Here is a 14,411-nt window from a genome sequence, read left to right as displayed (position 1 = left end):
TTGATCCAGAAGGGAGTTCAGGGAGGAATTACTCTTGGTTGTGTGAAAGGGAAAAGGCCAAACTTGCCATGGATCTGCTGTTTTGAGGGCTCCACAGCCCAGAGTTCCGCACCCTCCCCACATCCACCCGGCCACGCATGCGCACACACACGCACACACCGCTTTGGTTTATAATTTTTTTTCTTAGCAAAAAAATAAAAATTTATTGTCCTCTAAAAAAAAAAAAAATCCATCCTGCCCTTGGAAACTGTGACACAGATTGAGTTCTTTCCAGCCCCACATGCAAATCCACTCTGCCAAGAAAAGAGTCTAAACCAGGTTTCCGACAGCCAAAACACATATTTACAGAGTACGAGAGAACGACAGCTGAAATCACAGTTCTATACATGGAATCAACAACACGTTTTACACCACTGATCACCATTCTGCCAACTTCTACACGGACTAGGGGCACTTTTGCCCAGTGCCCTTCCTCCTGGGGAAAGCAGGGAAGAGACTGGGCAAGAATTGCCACCAGAAATACTGCAGTGTGTATTATTATTATTTTTTTAAAAACGTATACTGTATTTATTTTGTTTTAACATTGGAAGCTACGGAGTGGGGAAGCCCCAGAAATCTCTCCGATGCAGTCACTACTTTGCAGGAATACTTCACCTTTAAAATACTAGGTTTTACATCAGTAACATCTATTTTGCTGTTGGCCATCACTCCAAGGATTATTATAATTCTGGAGGAAAACACTGGTAATATTCTTCCTTCTCAGATGGGGAAAAGGAGGAAGAGAGGAGGTTCAGAGGCTGGTGGAACAGCAATGGATGACTGAGTCCATTCAGTGTTATGGGCTTCCTCCCAGGGTAAGGAATTCTCTTCATTGTCTCAGCTGTACAAGCCTTGCAAGTGGCTCAGGTTCAGCTTCAGAGATGTACAGAAAGTGTAAAACCCTTCGGCAGAGGATTGGCTGCAGTGACCCCCCCCCCGGGGTGGGGATCTGCTTAAGGAAATGTGCTCCAGCTCCGAGGCCTTTCCCAGGTCCCTCCTGTGTCACCAGGTCTTTGCACTGCTGGCACAGGCCACAGCATCTAAGGCTGGAGATGAGCTAAAAGTGGTCCTGTTAGCCCAAAATGACAAAATCCTTCAGCTCCTGGCTCTCATCTACAGCTCCAGCCTTGCTTTTTGCTCTCCATCTACTCAGGATAGTGTTGTCCTAAGCCAGCTGCTTCTAGATTGGTTTTTCACAATAATGTAAAAGTTTATTGACCTTTAGGATACTGTGGTTTCACAACACAACCACAACTCCCTTCCCCCAGCTCTCAATTCGGAAGTGTCTGACCTGCACAATTAGTCACTGAGGTCAGCACTTCTGAAGCTCCCAAAATTGTGGGGAGGAAAATGTCATTATCCAATAAGGAGTCTGTGTGAGGAGGCAGGACCCAGACATGGGCAGGGCTGGGCTGCTCCTCAAGGAGCCTTGTGGACCCAAACTTTGTTTTGAAGCCCCCTCAGTTCTGACATGTTACTGTGTGTCCTGTAAAGGGAGTTCCTGCTTCAGAAGGAAGCCTGACAGTACGGGACAGGGGCTGCACTTATTAGCACCAGGTTTATTTCAGCTCTTTTCACACCATACAGAAGCTGATCACAGACTCTTAAGCCTTAACTGCAGTGCTGTGATTATGGTTTGTCCTTCCTGCCTAGGGCAGGCAGCAAAAACTGCTGGAGTGGGTCAGGAATGCTGCCCCTTCCCCCTGCTCTCACCTCATTTGGTTTGGGAATTGTCATGTAAGTGGCCCCCCCAGAACATTCACAAAATATGCAAAGATGAAGTTCTCTTTTCCATCTGATGCTTAAGAAAATAAATTCACATTTCAGATATTCCTTTCTTTCCTTTTTTGTTTTTAAAGCAGCAAACAAATGAATATAAACCTAAATTTAGGAAGTGTTTCTTCAAGAACCAGAGGAAAGTGAGAAACAGTCTATGTGCTTGTGCAAAGAGAGTGCTGAGAGAGGTTGGGGTGGGGGCAAGGGAAGGGTCGAGTGCTAATTCCTTCAGGCTGTTCTGCCATGTGTACAGTGTGCCAATGGAAAGTTAAAATTTAAGGGCCACAAACAGGTGAAATCTTGGATTCTTTGGTCCTTCAGTATAAGTTTTCAAACAGAGAAACTGTTTTACTCAAAAGGGAAAAACATATTTTCTCTGGCCTGGAATTTTCCTTGTACCCCTCCCTGCCTCAGGAATGCACCCCATGGAAAGTGGGGACAAACAGCTCTTCCCCCTGAGCCCCCCAGTCCTGCATCACCCCATGACTGGAATTCCCATGGAAACAGCCCACGGTGCCACCAGGGACACATTCCATGTGAAGGGACGAGTGGGAATTGGATGCAGTCACAGAGCTGGTGCTGGACAGATCTAAAAACAGAGGGTTGCCAAAAGGCAGCATCGCCCTGAGCAGCCCCAGGAAGGCAAAGGAGCAGAGAAACCCCCACACTCATAAAAAGTGTTACAAACCATAGCCAAAAACGGGCTGATCAGCTCTGCTGCTTATAAATACTATAGACCTGATTCAGGAGTTTATTTCCTATGATTTAAGTTAGTTACAAAAAAAAGCTTTTTAGTAAATTTTTATCTTAAATTGGGCTTTTTTTCCTCCTCCCCCCGCACTTAAATTTTTTTAAAATTTTTTTACTTTTCCTACAAAAAGAGAAATGTTCATGTATTTTAATAAAAGGTCTTTCCTTAAGATCAGACCAAGGCAGATGTGCTGCCCCATGGCACAGACATTCAAAGGCTATAACCAAACAACATAGCCACAATAGTCACTCAACAGTGTCTCTCCATTAAAAAAAAATTAAAAAAACTGATGCTAGTTACAATAAAATACACATGGAAAAAAAAGCATTTTTACCAAAAAACCCAAAAACAAGTTAATGGGAAAACATAAAAAAGAACTACACAGAGCTGCACTTAAGAGATCATCTGGGAATGCATATTAACCCCTTCCATGGAGAGGAAAGGTGGAATTATGGAAGCAAACCTAATTATGTGTTTGTATTAAATATGAAGCTTTCTGAGAGGCTCTGGTAAAAATTCAGTTTTCCTACAATAGTGGGCTGCTGGAGGTTCCAGTGCTTTTCCAGGTCAGGCAGGGGCAGCACGGGAGCATCCGTGTGCAAAATAAAAATGTTTAGTCCAACTGAGTGGCCTTTTGGTTGAGATCCCAGCAGGTTACTGCAATCCACCTGATGTAAAAATCCAATGGACACACCGGTAAGGAAAGCCACAGGAAAGCTCAGCTGCTGGACAGGAAAAGGTGGTGGCATTTCCCTGTCCTGCTGGACTTTCTGTCACCACACACACCTCCAACATGAGGGTTCCTGGAGCCAGCAGTCCACAAACCATCCTGGAGCTGCTGACACAGGCAACATGAACTCTGTTTAACAAAACTCAGCCTACCTGGAATTGCTTCATACACTTCAGCAGTGACTACAAATCAGGTCCCTGTGGCTAAAACAAAATTGATCTGGTCTGAAACAGTAAAAAACTCTAGACAGACACCAGACAAAGGGGTGCCTGGAGAGAACTAAACTCTGCATCCAAATTTCCTTCATAAAGGGCTTTAGCTGACCCAAGGGCAATACTTCTAAGGCTGCTCAGACCTGGAACATGTTGGCTGTATCAGCAATGCACACCAGTCACCGAATTTTGGGGCTTGGCTTGCTCTAGGTCCAATACAATTTTTTTTTCCCTCTTTTCTTCTTTTCATACAAATATACAAAGAGCGTAAAAAAATTTAAAAAGTGAACTTTGCTGATTAAATGACAGACAAAGTTCCTGCACATTCAGAGATGGGCAATGTGAGGCCCACCAAGCAGAGCTTCCATCAGGGAGGACGGCTTTAACCAAGCTGGGTCAGTGAAAGAGCAGGGAGACCGAAGGCATGAACAAGTCATTTCAATCTACCTCGATCCTCCCCGTGATCTCAACTCTTCCTCTGGAAAGCACATGGAAGCCCCTCTTGCCCACTCTAAGTCCTTCTGGAAATAGTCAAAAATTTGTTATCACCTAAATAGAAAAGGAGAAATGCAGACTCTTTGCAAATGGCCCTTTGATCTGTATTAAAAACAGCTCTCAAAGTTCATCAAGAGTTAGAATTAGTGGGGCACGGGTGAGGGGCAGTTTAGACACGGGATGTAAAATATTAAAAAGTGCTCTGCAACTAATTTTTTGTTTCATGTGTGTATGTGCCTGTGTGTGCATATCCCTACACATACACAAACAGGCACATACACACACATATATACATATATATATATACACATACATATATATATGTACGTATGTATAAAGTTAAAAAGTTCTATACGATATGATTAGAACAAGTGTCCTTGGAAGGTCACGACTGGAGAGAGTGGGGCCTGTTGGGATGGCAGATGGGGCACTCGCCCTCCTCGGCGCACGTCTCGCACAGCACTGCGTGTTGGCACGGTAACACCACCCGGTTCTCCTCCTGACACTTAAGGCATTTCACTGACTGCATCTGAAATACCGCCTGCAAGAGAGGGGGACAGGGCACAGAGTCAGCAAAGGGGCCACATGGCCAGCAGGGAAGGACTTGCAGCTGTCCACCTGTTCACCTGCTGAAGCAAACAGCAAAGCAACACAGCACGATGCCTTTTAGGATCAACAGAGCAACTCTGATTGACTTAAACTCTGTACTTTAGGCACAAAGATGGAGGTGTTTTCCTGTAAGCTGGTTAACACTCACTTTGGGTACATAACCTGGAAGCCCTCTGACAGGCTCCCCATTTCTGGCTCTATTAAAGGAAAGGGGGAAAGCTGTGGTGTGGGAGCACAGGGAGCAGAGCCCTGCAAATCCCTGGCACTCACCTTGTCCACTTTCTCCAGGTTCGCCCGCAGCTGCTTCTGAAGGGTGTAAAGCGACGAGAGCGACAGCGTCTCCAGGTCAGAGAAGGAGCGCAGGAACTGCGGGTCCTGGCCTGTGTGGATCCTCTCCAGCTCCTCCTGCAGTTTCTTCACTTGCAGCTCCAAGGCTTCCCTCTGCTCCCGGGCCAGTTCACATTCCATGTTAGCCGTGTTGGCGCGATCATTTGCTTCCTCTGCCTCCTTTTTCCAAGCATCACAAGCCTACAGGTTCCGACAAAGAGGGTAAAAGAAGCAGTCTGAAAACTCCATCAGCCTCCAAAGAGAATTCCAGGTAAAAGTACCCATTTCCATACACTCCTCGCCAGTTCTGTCCAATCTGCCCTGTTCTCAAACTTTGAAACATTCCTGGAGCTTGGCTTCAGGGCACTGCTCGTTCCAGACACCCCATCTGGCTGGGCTGTGGTTCTGCACATCTGGCTCACACTGTTAGACATGAACTTTGCATACTGACAAATTATAATGGATCAAAGTCAGCTGGCAGGTCTGAGACCCTGTCAAGCACTTCAGTGTATCTGTTATGACAGATACCTGGCCTTGCACTGCCAGCACCTGAACACATCAGGCACAGTGATTCAGTGTCTCTTTCCAAGGGACTGGAAAGAAAGAGAATGCTGAAGAGAATTTGTAAACCCTACAGCTCTATCCACCACCTCAAGGTCCAGAAAGCTCCTGCTGAAAGGCTGACACCCCCCTACTTCTCTACACTCTTAGCAGTTCCCAGGAGTTGCCCAAGTACCTGTTTGGCTTGTTTCCAAGACTCTTCCCACTGCTTTATTGTGCCGTTGGCTTCATCCAGTTCCTGTCGTAGCCGTGCCAGCTCCGCAGCACCTGGACCTGACAGAAATGCAGGTGAGGTACTGGGCGAAAAACTCCCCGAAGCAAAGTGTTCCCATATGCTGCTGTTCATCCCATTTAAACCTGTTTCACAGGGAAATAGAGAGGGTTATGTCACAGGTGCTGGCAACTTCCCCATTTCCTCCCTACCCCTGTGAAATCCAGGATTCAAAAGGTGTCAATAGGGTAAAACGTCCATCTTAGGAATCAATTTCATCCCCAGAACCCCAGAGTCCATCCCAGAGGGACTTTATAAGGGAATTTCACACCACTGGGGTGATACAGGGAGGACCTATGATACTGAGCAGAGGAGACTCTTGAATCAGACTGCTTTTAGAAGCATCAGTTTTATAGCAGAGCTGACTATCAGCTTGAGTCCATGTCCTCACAGGGGGAACCCCTGACATGCTACAACATTCCCACTCTTCTGTGCAGCACAACCACCACAGTTGGTTCACACAGCCCAGGTGGTGTTTCCTCTCACACTGCACCCTAAGAAACTTCTGCTTTTGTCTCCTCAGCTCAGGGCTTAGAAAAGGAGTCTCACTTGCAAACAGTGACACGAAAATGCTCCAAGTCATCGCTGTTTCCATGTGCAAGAAACAAAACTAACTGGAAAATCCTGTTTATAAACAGGTAGAGACAACAGTATCTACATCAGCAGAGTTCTAGCACAGAGATGGTGAACAGTATCAAAGAAGACTAACTAACCACTTCCCTATTTTGGCTTGTTCAAATGAATTCTCTTTCCAGGAAGAAATTCAAGGCTTAGGAGACAAAGCAATAGAAAAATCAGTTGTAGACAAAACAAGCTATTTTTCCACAGAGTTCAATGTTTGCACTCTTTTGATAACAACCCACACTTTGTACTCAGGGGAAAAGGAGTAATAAAAGGTAACACTGAGACAGAGTGTGGACTCTTACCCACACAGTTTGCTACAGTTTGATGTGGGAATCGTTTTAATATTGTGCTCACCATTGGCTGTGCACATTCCTAAATGAAGTTGCAATTGATAATTCTGATCTTAGAGCAGCTGAACTGTGTCTGCAAATGAGCCCTGGAGCAACAGCCTCTCACTGAGGTCTAACCCAGCACCCCTGACTTCCCACTTAGCACCAGCCAAGACACAAATAGTTACAAAAATACAGCTGAAAAACAGTAACTTGCCTTCACCACGGGCTTAAAGCTCATTAACAACTTGTTCAGCAGAGCAGCAAAGGATCTTTGCTGGCTCAGCCCACTTACCAGAGATCATTTCAGCTACTCTGAAGGGTGCTCAGTTGAAAGCAACAAGTTTTAATGGAATCCCAACCTGCATTTTGACTTTTTAAACTTCAGTTGTCTTGAATGGGAACCCAGCTCTAAGATACTGGCAAGCCACAAATTCAGCCATAATGCTGATCAAGCTGATCTTGTAATTTGCTTTTACTCCCTCTTTCCACCTGCTGTTCTCATTTCACATTTGAAGTCTCAAGCCCCTTTGGCACATTTTGCATCAAGCACAGTGGAAACCAGCCCAGCACTAGGTATTTTAAACTCAATTGCAATACAAAAAAGTACTAACTACACACTTCACACATTACTTATGTGCATTCAGTAATTTATATGGACAGACAGATTCCAGATTGCCAGTTGCTGGGTAACTATTTATGCATCTTCTCAAAACCTCAGCAAAGGGTTTCTTCGTATTTCAGGAAAATATCTAACTTTTTCCTTATAAATAAATTATTAAAATGAATTTGTGAATCTCCTGCCTTTTTTTTTCTTTTTATCTGCATAAATATACAGTCAAGATAAATATAACTCTTATTTCTTCTGAAATGAAAAGCAGGACTTATCAGCAATTTTTCCTTTCCTTACCAAAAATTGGGACAAACAGCCAACTTCAGCCCTAATTCATAGCTGAGATGCCCTCTGATGTCTTTTATTACAGTAATTGTAAAAGCTGTTAAAGCCAAACAAACAGCAATGGCAAGCATGGAAACATGGGTTTGGGCTGTGCAAACAAGGGATGCAGTTACACAGATAAGGGCATGCAGAAATAGATTACAAAAGCATGTAATCGTTTTATTAGGTTAAGCTGAATATTAAAGATTAAAGTGTATCTCAAATTTGAAGAGGCATTTATGTAAAGCATCAATAGAGAGAATTAATATTTACTGTTATTAACAGAAATGAGCAGAACTGGTGTCACTGTAGCCTGGAGCCCAAACAGTTTTATTTCTCATGGTAACCCCGTTTCTTGATAACAAAATGGTTTGTCCCATCAGTCTGTAGTTCTTCCTGACACAGCTGAAGCTCCAAGGCAATTTATCTTCCCTTCAGTCCCTCACACAAGGGAGAGACCCTCAAGGAGGGGAAGGAGCCAAGGGGACAAAAGCTGGAACACGAACTTTTTGCAAAGCCCACCCTGCAAAACTGGTGCAGAGTGTCAAATAGGAGAAAAATTACAATACCCCAAGCCTGCTGTAGAGATCCCAGAAGCCAATATGCCCCACAAGCAGTCCCAAGGGCAAACTGCAAGCACCACCTTAACTAAGCAAAGCTGAGGACGGAGCTCTGAATTTTATATGGTGTGAAATCTCAAAACTGTTGGCAGGAAAAGGCAGAGCTCTTTTCCCTGAAAGGCATCATCAGAGCAAGTCAATTAACCTATCTGCCCCTATTTCTCAGCCTAGAAACATGGAAAGTAGAGGGAATTGCTCCCTTGTTCACAAGGTATTAGCTGATTTTTGGTAAAGCAGCTTCTAGTACCTTTGCTGGTCTCATGGGAAGAAGAGATACAAATGACAGCAGTGAAGTAATACATTAAAATTAAAGCTAACTTAAAAGAAAATACTTACATGGCACAGACAGGCATGTACATGGGGACACACACACTGTGCATTTACCTAATGATCCATGAGAAGCTGATGTCCCCAGGAACGCGTTTTCTGATTGGCTTAAGTGTCCCTGGGGCTGATGGAGGAAATGCGATGAGAGGCTGACCGGTGGAGAAGGAGAGGCAGAGTGAAAGGAGGCAGAGCTTCCAAGGGACCCAGGGATATTTACAGGAGCAGAACTTTGCAGCAAACTCCCACCTGGACAAAGAACACACAGAGAGGATGGCTATGTATGACCATGAAGTGTGGGCACAAGGCAGGAGTTCAGAGCAGAAGGCAGTAGGTTCCCTTTCTCCTCCCTAAACCCCTCAGGATTCTCTCCACTTCTCATATTTCACTCCTCTCTCAGCCTTTAGGAGGAGCACTGAAGCTGCCATCCCCTGACCCAAGTAGGTTAAGACCCTCCAGAATTCAATGGACCATTCTTTCATTGGCCAAAGCAGCAGAAGGTTTTCTGAGCAGAATTCAGTCCCTGTCAGTCTAGAGAAGACAAATCTGGTATCTGGTAAAATACTCTGTCATGAAAAATTCACTGCTAAAACATGTGCCATTGCCTCTAATACTCCAAACAACCTGTAGTGAGAAGACTATCATGCTGGGTGAGGTCATGATCTTAATCAATAAAAATCAGTGACTACCTCTAGTTAGTTCAGAAATACCTGAGTGCTTGGATCTATCAGTAATAAAAACCCCAAATAAACAAGAGCCTGTGCTCAACAGACATCAGCTTCCCTTACACAGGAGGTTACTCTGCCTGTCACACAGATTAAGGGAGGTCTCAGCCCTGCTCCCTGCTCTCTCCTGATCTCCCCTCTAAGAAGATCACCAGGTAACACCCAGGCCTGATGGGAACAGAGGGAGAGGCAGAGGATCCCTAAGCCATGGGGATGGGGAGCAGCAGCAGCAGGGCTGGCAGCAGACAGGTACAGTAAACTCTCCAACCAGGCTCTAGCCTTTGGCAGGGAAGTGGAAGGGATATTCTTTAGGGCTCTTTCCACAGCGCCCTTCCTACCCCTGCAGCTCCAGGCAGTGCAGTGCCCTTGGAAACCTTCACAGAACCAGAGTCAACTCCCGTTCAAACACCTTCATACAGAAAGGGTGGCCAGAAACTACAACCGCTTCCAAAAGATGCGAGACATTTTGTTTTTCCCTGGACACCCATCAGAGACAGGCAGAAGAGGCCTTAGCCTACCTCCACATATCAAAATGAGACAGACATTACAGGAATCAAATCAACAGACCACGATGACACTCTGACAGATGGATGGCATTACCAGGTCAGTGAGTTTCCTGTTACAGCTGGGGAGAGCTTTCTGCTTAAGATGCAAATCATGTACTTTGGCCTGTTTTTAAATGTATCAGATGCCTTTTAGAATCCACTTACACACTCATTAAAAAAAAAAGAAAAAAAAGAAAAAATAAAGAAAAAGAAAAAAAATTTAAAAAATCAAGCAAGTCCCATTCAGTCTCAAGAAACATCCCCAAGACATCTGGGCCCAATGGCAACAACTCAGCTCTGCTAGTCAGTAAGGGCAAGCTCACACTTCAAATATGCTCAAAGGTTGCCAGAGTTTGTTATAATTGCTGTTTTAACCAATGTTATTTTGGGACTGGTTTTAGAGCTTGGTTGGGCTGGCTCCACTGAGGTGACTGGGCAACACTGCTGGCAGAAGATAAAGAAAGCTCTGTTGCTTTCATGTACCTATCATGATGCCACTCGTGTGGGGCACTGTGCTGCTGTCAAATGTCTTCTCCAGGGCAGCCACTCCGAATTCATTCAGGTCCAGGTCATCCAAGGCAGACTCTGCCAGACACAGAGGTACCAATTATGTTATAAAGGACCAACAACTTCAAGAGATAGGATGGCCCAAAGAGCCTACATGCAGAGGAGCCTGCACTCTCTATTTGTCAGGGCCCTGCTCTATGCCCTGTTCTGAAATTGTTTGGCAGAAGTGTCATGGGCAGCTTTTCAGTTCAGGTTCTTTTACCTGACCTGGTTTCTTTTTGTCTCAAATTACTCCCAAATGTTTTTTGAAAACAAAAAATTGATGGAATAACAGCAGATCCCATAAGCCTTCCCCAAACTGCTCTTTTAAATCTGTCCCTGGCTTATGGCATGTCTGGCTTGTGCTTTCTCCCTGCCTTCCCAAAGAGCCACTCAGAAAAGAAATACCAGTAGAAAGGAACACTGAAAAACATCTCTGAGGTTCAAGAATAGGTAAAATACAGCTTATTAATGCCTGCCAAGTGTTACATCTATTTGAACATGCCTCATCACTAATGATGATCAATATAATTCCATCCCACACAAGCCCACTCATTTCTATTATTATTTTTATCAATTTAGTGAGATCACCTCAGAAACGTTAGGTTTAATTAAAAAAAAAAGAAAAAAAAGAAAAAAGAAAAAACAGGTGACCAAAAAGCCTGTACCTATCAAAGAGTGACTCCACTCTCTGGATTCTCATATTCTCCTTTTCTTACAGCCTGTCCTACACTACAAAGGGCAAGTCCTTACAATCTACCTGGTGGCAGCCCTGGCTATAAAATTGTCATTTAGAATGTAAGGGATTGTAACTTTGGAAAAATGCCCCTGTGATTTCCTGCCTAGTCCAAGTCCTCTTTGTCACTTTGACAAACCTAAAACTAAGACCCTTTATAACCATGTGACATTCTGAGTAAGTGGCTCAGAGGCCTTCACAGTTGGTCCCGTGGGTGAATTTCATCCATAATGACCTGCAGAAAACATCAGATGTGTCACAGTCACAGAACAAGCCTCAGGAATCTGCCAGCACTGACAGAGACAGAGAACTGGAGGTCACTGGAACACCCATGATATTGCAACTCTCATACCTGGCAATCCATGTCTGAGGAAGCCCTACCAGCATGAGCAAAAAAGGCAGAGTTACCTATGACAGACTCAACGGTGTCACTGGTTGGGTAGAAGGGAAGGGCATTGGCATTCATGCCTGGAATGCTGCTGGTGCCAGCAGGGCTCGGGGGTGTTGCAGCCAGGCTGGAGGTGATACTAGAGGAGATGCTGGATGTCAGTGGGCTCCCCACTGGGAGAATACCCAGTATGTCCTGAAACAAGAGTTCAAAAAGGGAAAGAGGAAGGAAATAAAACATCTTTATAAAATAACCCCTTCAGAAACATGCAGGAAAGAGCCAAAAATCAGCAGCAAACCTGTTTCCTGCCTGCTTCCAACCTGACAGATGGCTACTGCTACTATTGGGCTGGGGGTGGGGAGAGATTAACAGATTTTCTTTAATTTCTGTCGACTGTTCTCCCTTCCACGTCCCTCCCCCAGTATTCTAAACATCTTTCAGGCTGCCCCAGAATTAACTCCTGTGACCCACAGGTTGCATGCAATCATAGCCATGGGCCACACAATCAGTCACTAAGACTTAGTTCAGCACACGACTTAGAACCTGATATTAAATTCCCTTTGCCAAATCCTTGAACTTAGATGACTCCAAAGATCCATTCCAGCTCAATTTTCTGCAATTTGAAGACTCTTTCCAGCACAGTCCAGCCCTACGAATCCATCCTGAATTCACTCAGGTCTAACTACTCACAAATAACACCTCCAGCAAATCATCCCATCCTCATAAAGTAATCCCTCCAGCTGAGCATCCCTAATGGTGTCTGGACTGTTATTTACTCCCTGCAGAGCTGTCTGGACCCACAGAGATTTCTCAGTGGTGGTGGAAGCACTGAGCTGGGTTCACAGCCCTGCTGGCAGCACCGTACCTGTTTGGGCTGTAACAAAGGTTGCTCCTGGCTCCTGTGTTCCAGTGACTTCATTTTTGCTTGCTGCAGTAAAAAAACAAAAGATAAGCAGAGGGATTATTTAGCAAAATTTAAAATGGAAAACAGTCCACTCCCCTCTCAGTCTGCTCAAGGCACTAGAGAATTTGTAGAAAGGCAAAGCACAGCAAAGTGAAAACACTCCAAGTAATTTGCTTCCTGTACACCAAGACATCACCCCTAGAATTATGCAAAGACTTGTCACAATGACATTTGCTTTCAATGCTGTTCTAAGTCCCCTGCTACTACAAAGCACATCCTGAGAACTAAGATCAAAAATGCATTATTTTGCCTTGCTGTAACTAACTCATCAGCCTTACTAGCAGCTAAAAACCAGAACAGGCCAGAAACGGTGGGAGGCATACTATGTTTTTAAATTATGTAAATATTTTTCAGTTTTGGGAAAATAAAGTCTGTGGATTATGTTTTCCCTCAAACTCTTCCAGCTCCCAGCTAGCATTGCAAACTAAAATACAGATAACTAACAAATATTCAAAGCAACATCACCAAAACTGATTTTATAAAACATCCTTCCCCCATCCATTAACATGAGAGTTCAAAGTTATTAAGCGTAAGAGAGGTCAAGACTGTCTGGAATTGCAAAAGTCCATGAATGCCAACATAAATTTAGAATTCCACTATCCAGCCTAAAAATTCAGTTTAAGGACATTCCAGCATTATATCCTTAATGGATATAAATTCTCTTGCCTTGCAACATCAGCCAATTGTGATGGAATTCAGTTGGGAAGGAAGTGGCCTCAGGAGCCTGTCAGTGTGTAACGGTCTGTCTGCAGACCTTGCTCCCTTCCTCCCATGCTGTGACATGGCACAGGGAGATCAATCACACCCTCTGGGCACACAGAGGGAGCAAAAAAGTACTGAGAGTGCTGCTTGTTTACTCAGTCTCCAGTCCCCCCCAGTCTGAAAAAAGCAGGCAAGGCACCATCTCTGCAGGGAGATGCACAACAGCAGCACATGAGACACCACGCTGACCTGAAGTGATATGCCTTGACTTCTTGGCTTAAACAGTCTCATGACAGAGATAAATGATTGCTGGAGAGGGATGACATAACCAGACAGGCGAAAGAGCAGCAGAATTCATCCCTTGGTTTTACTTCATTAAATCATTTTCACTGCTCAGCTGTACGCCTGTGGGCAGATGGGGAGGTCAAAGCCTGGCAGCCAGGCAGTTGAGATATGGACACAAAGATCCTTCTGCAGTGGGTACCACTCTCTCATGCTTCCCTGAACAACATGCAGTGTGTTTACACACAGAACTGCCACTGAACCCACCACGGGCTTGCTCTGCTTTGTGTGCAGGAGCTGCATTACATGAGCACATCTGTGTATGTCTGATAACACGCCTGCCACGTTATCCAGCACATCCCTGCCCCCTCTGACACTCATCTGAACACAAACGTGCCACCACAGACGTCAGCAGCTGAAGGGAAGGCACATCCACAGCCGTGCCCCCGCTGAGAGGCCTCCTGCCAACGCAGGGGACTTGCTCTGCTGCAGTTCAGGCTTACTGGAGGGTTTTTTTTTTTATTTCAGAAGGAGAAAAGTGAACCCATTTCCAAGTTAGTCCCAATTCCCACTGCCTTGAATTCACACAGCACAAGCAAACCAAATGTCACCACTAAGCCAGTCTCCTTTAGCTCTGAATGACATTAGGAAGGGCACACATCTAGACAAAAACTCAAAGGACAGGCTGAAATTCTCCAGCTCACTCTGTTGCAGTCAGGGAAGAGAACAAGGGACATAAATTATGAGTGAAACTAAATGTTTTCTGACCAGCATGGAACAAACCTACTGTGCTGTGTGTCAGGACTTGGGAACACCTCCTGGTCGTGGCATTCAAGTCCTTCCAGTGCAGCCAGCATATTTCCAGCTTGCTAAATGTTTTGGGACTTGGGAAAAGTATTTTTAGCTTTAACTGCTGGC

At 44.8% G+C, this 14,411-nt stretch overlaps 1 protein-coding gene across 4 annotated transcripts in view; it reads right to left on the bottom strand.

The window, feature by feature from the left end:
• Positions 1–168: 168 nt before the first annotated feature.
• UNK (unk zinc finger) overlaps positions 169–14,411 on the bottom strand; it is a 46,436-nt gene continuing 32,193 nt past the window's right edge. For 2 of the 4 annotated variants that reach the window (XM_071573453.1, XM_071573454.1), the window contains 7 exons: positions 12,411–12,473; positions 11,566–11,740; positions 10,359–10,460; positions 8,666–8,854; positions 5,676–5,857; positions 4,883–5,140; positions 169–4,544 (listed from right to left, as the gene is read on the bottom strand). In XM_071573453.1, coding sequence (XP_071429554.1) covers positions 4,389–4,544; positions 4,883–5,140; positions 5,676–5,857; positions 8,666–8,854; positions 10,359–10,460; positions 11,566–11,740; positions 12,411–12,473 — 1,125 coding nt within the window. In that variant the 3' untranslated portion in view covers positions 169–4,388. The remainder of the gene's footprint in view (positions 4,545–4,882; positions 5,141–5,675; positions 5,858–8,665; positions 8,855–10,358; positions 10,461–11,565; positions 11,741–12,410; positions 12,474–14,411) is intronic. The other 2 variants (XM_071573455.1, XM_071573456.1) reach the window with 2 other exon arrangements.

The sequence above is a fragment of the Pithys albifrons genome, chromosome 19 (assembly GCF_047495875.1).
Source record: "Pithys albifrons albifrons isolate INPA30051 chromosome 19, PitAlb_v1, whole genome shotgun sequence".
NCBI classification, from domain to species: domain Eukaryota; kingdom Metazoa; phylum Chordata; class Aves; order Passeriformes; family Thamnophilidae; genus Pithys; species Pithys albifrons.
The sequence above is the reverse complement of the archived record's forward strand: the minus strand, read 5'-3'. Positions and strand labels throughout refer to the sequence as shown.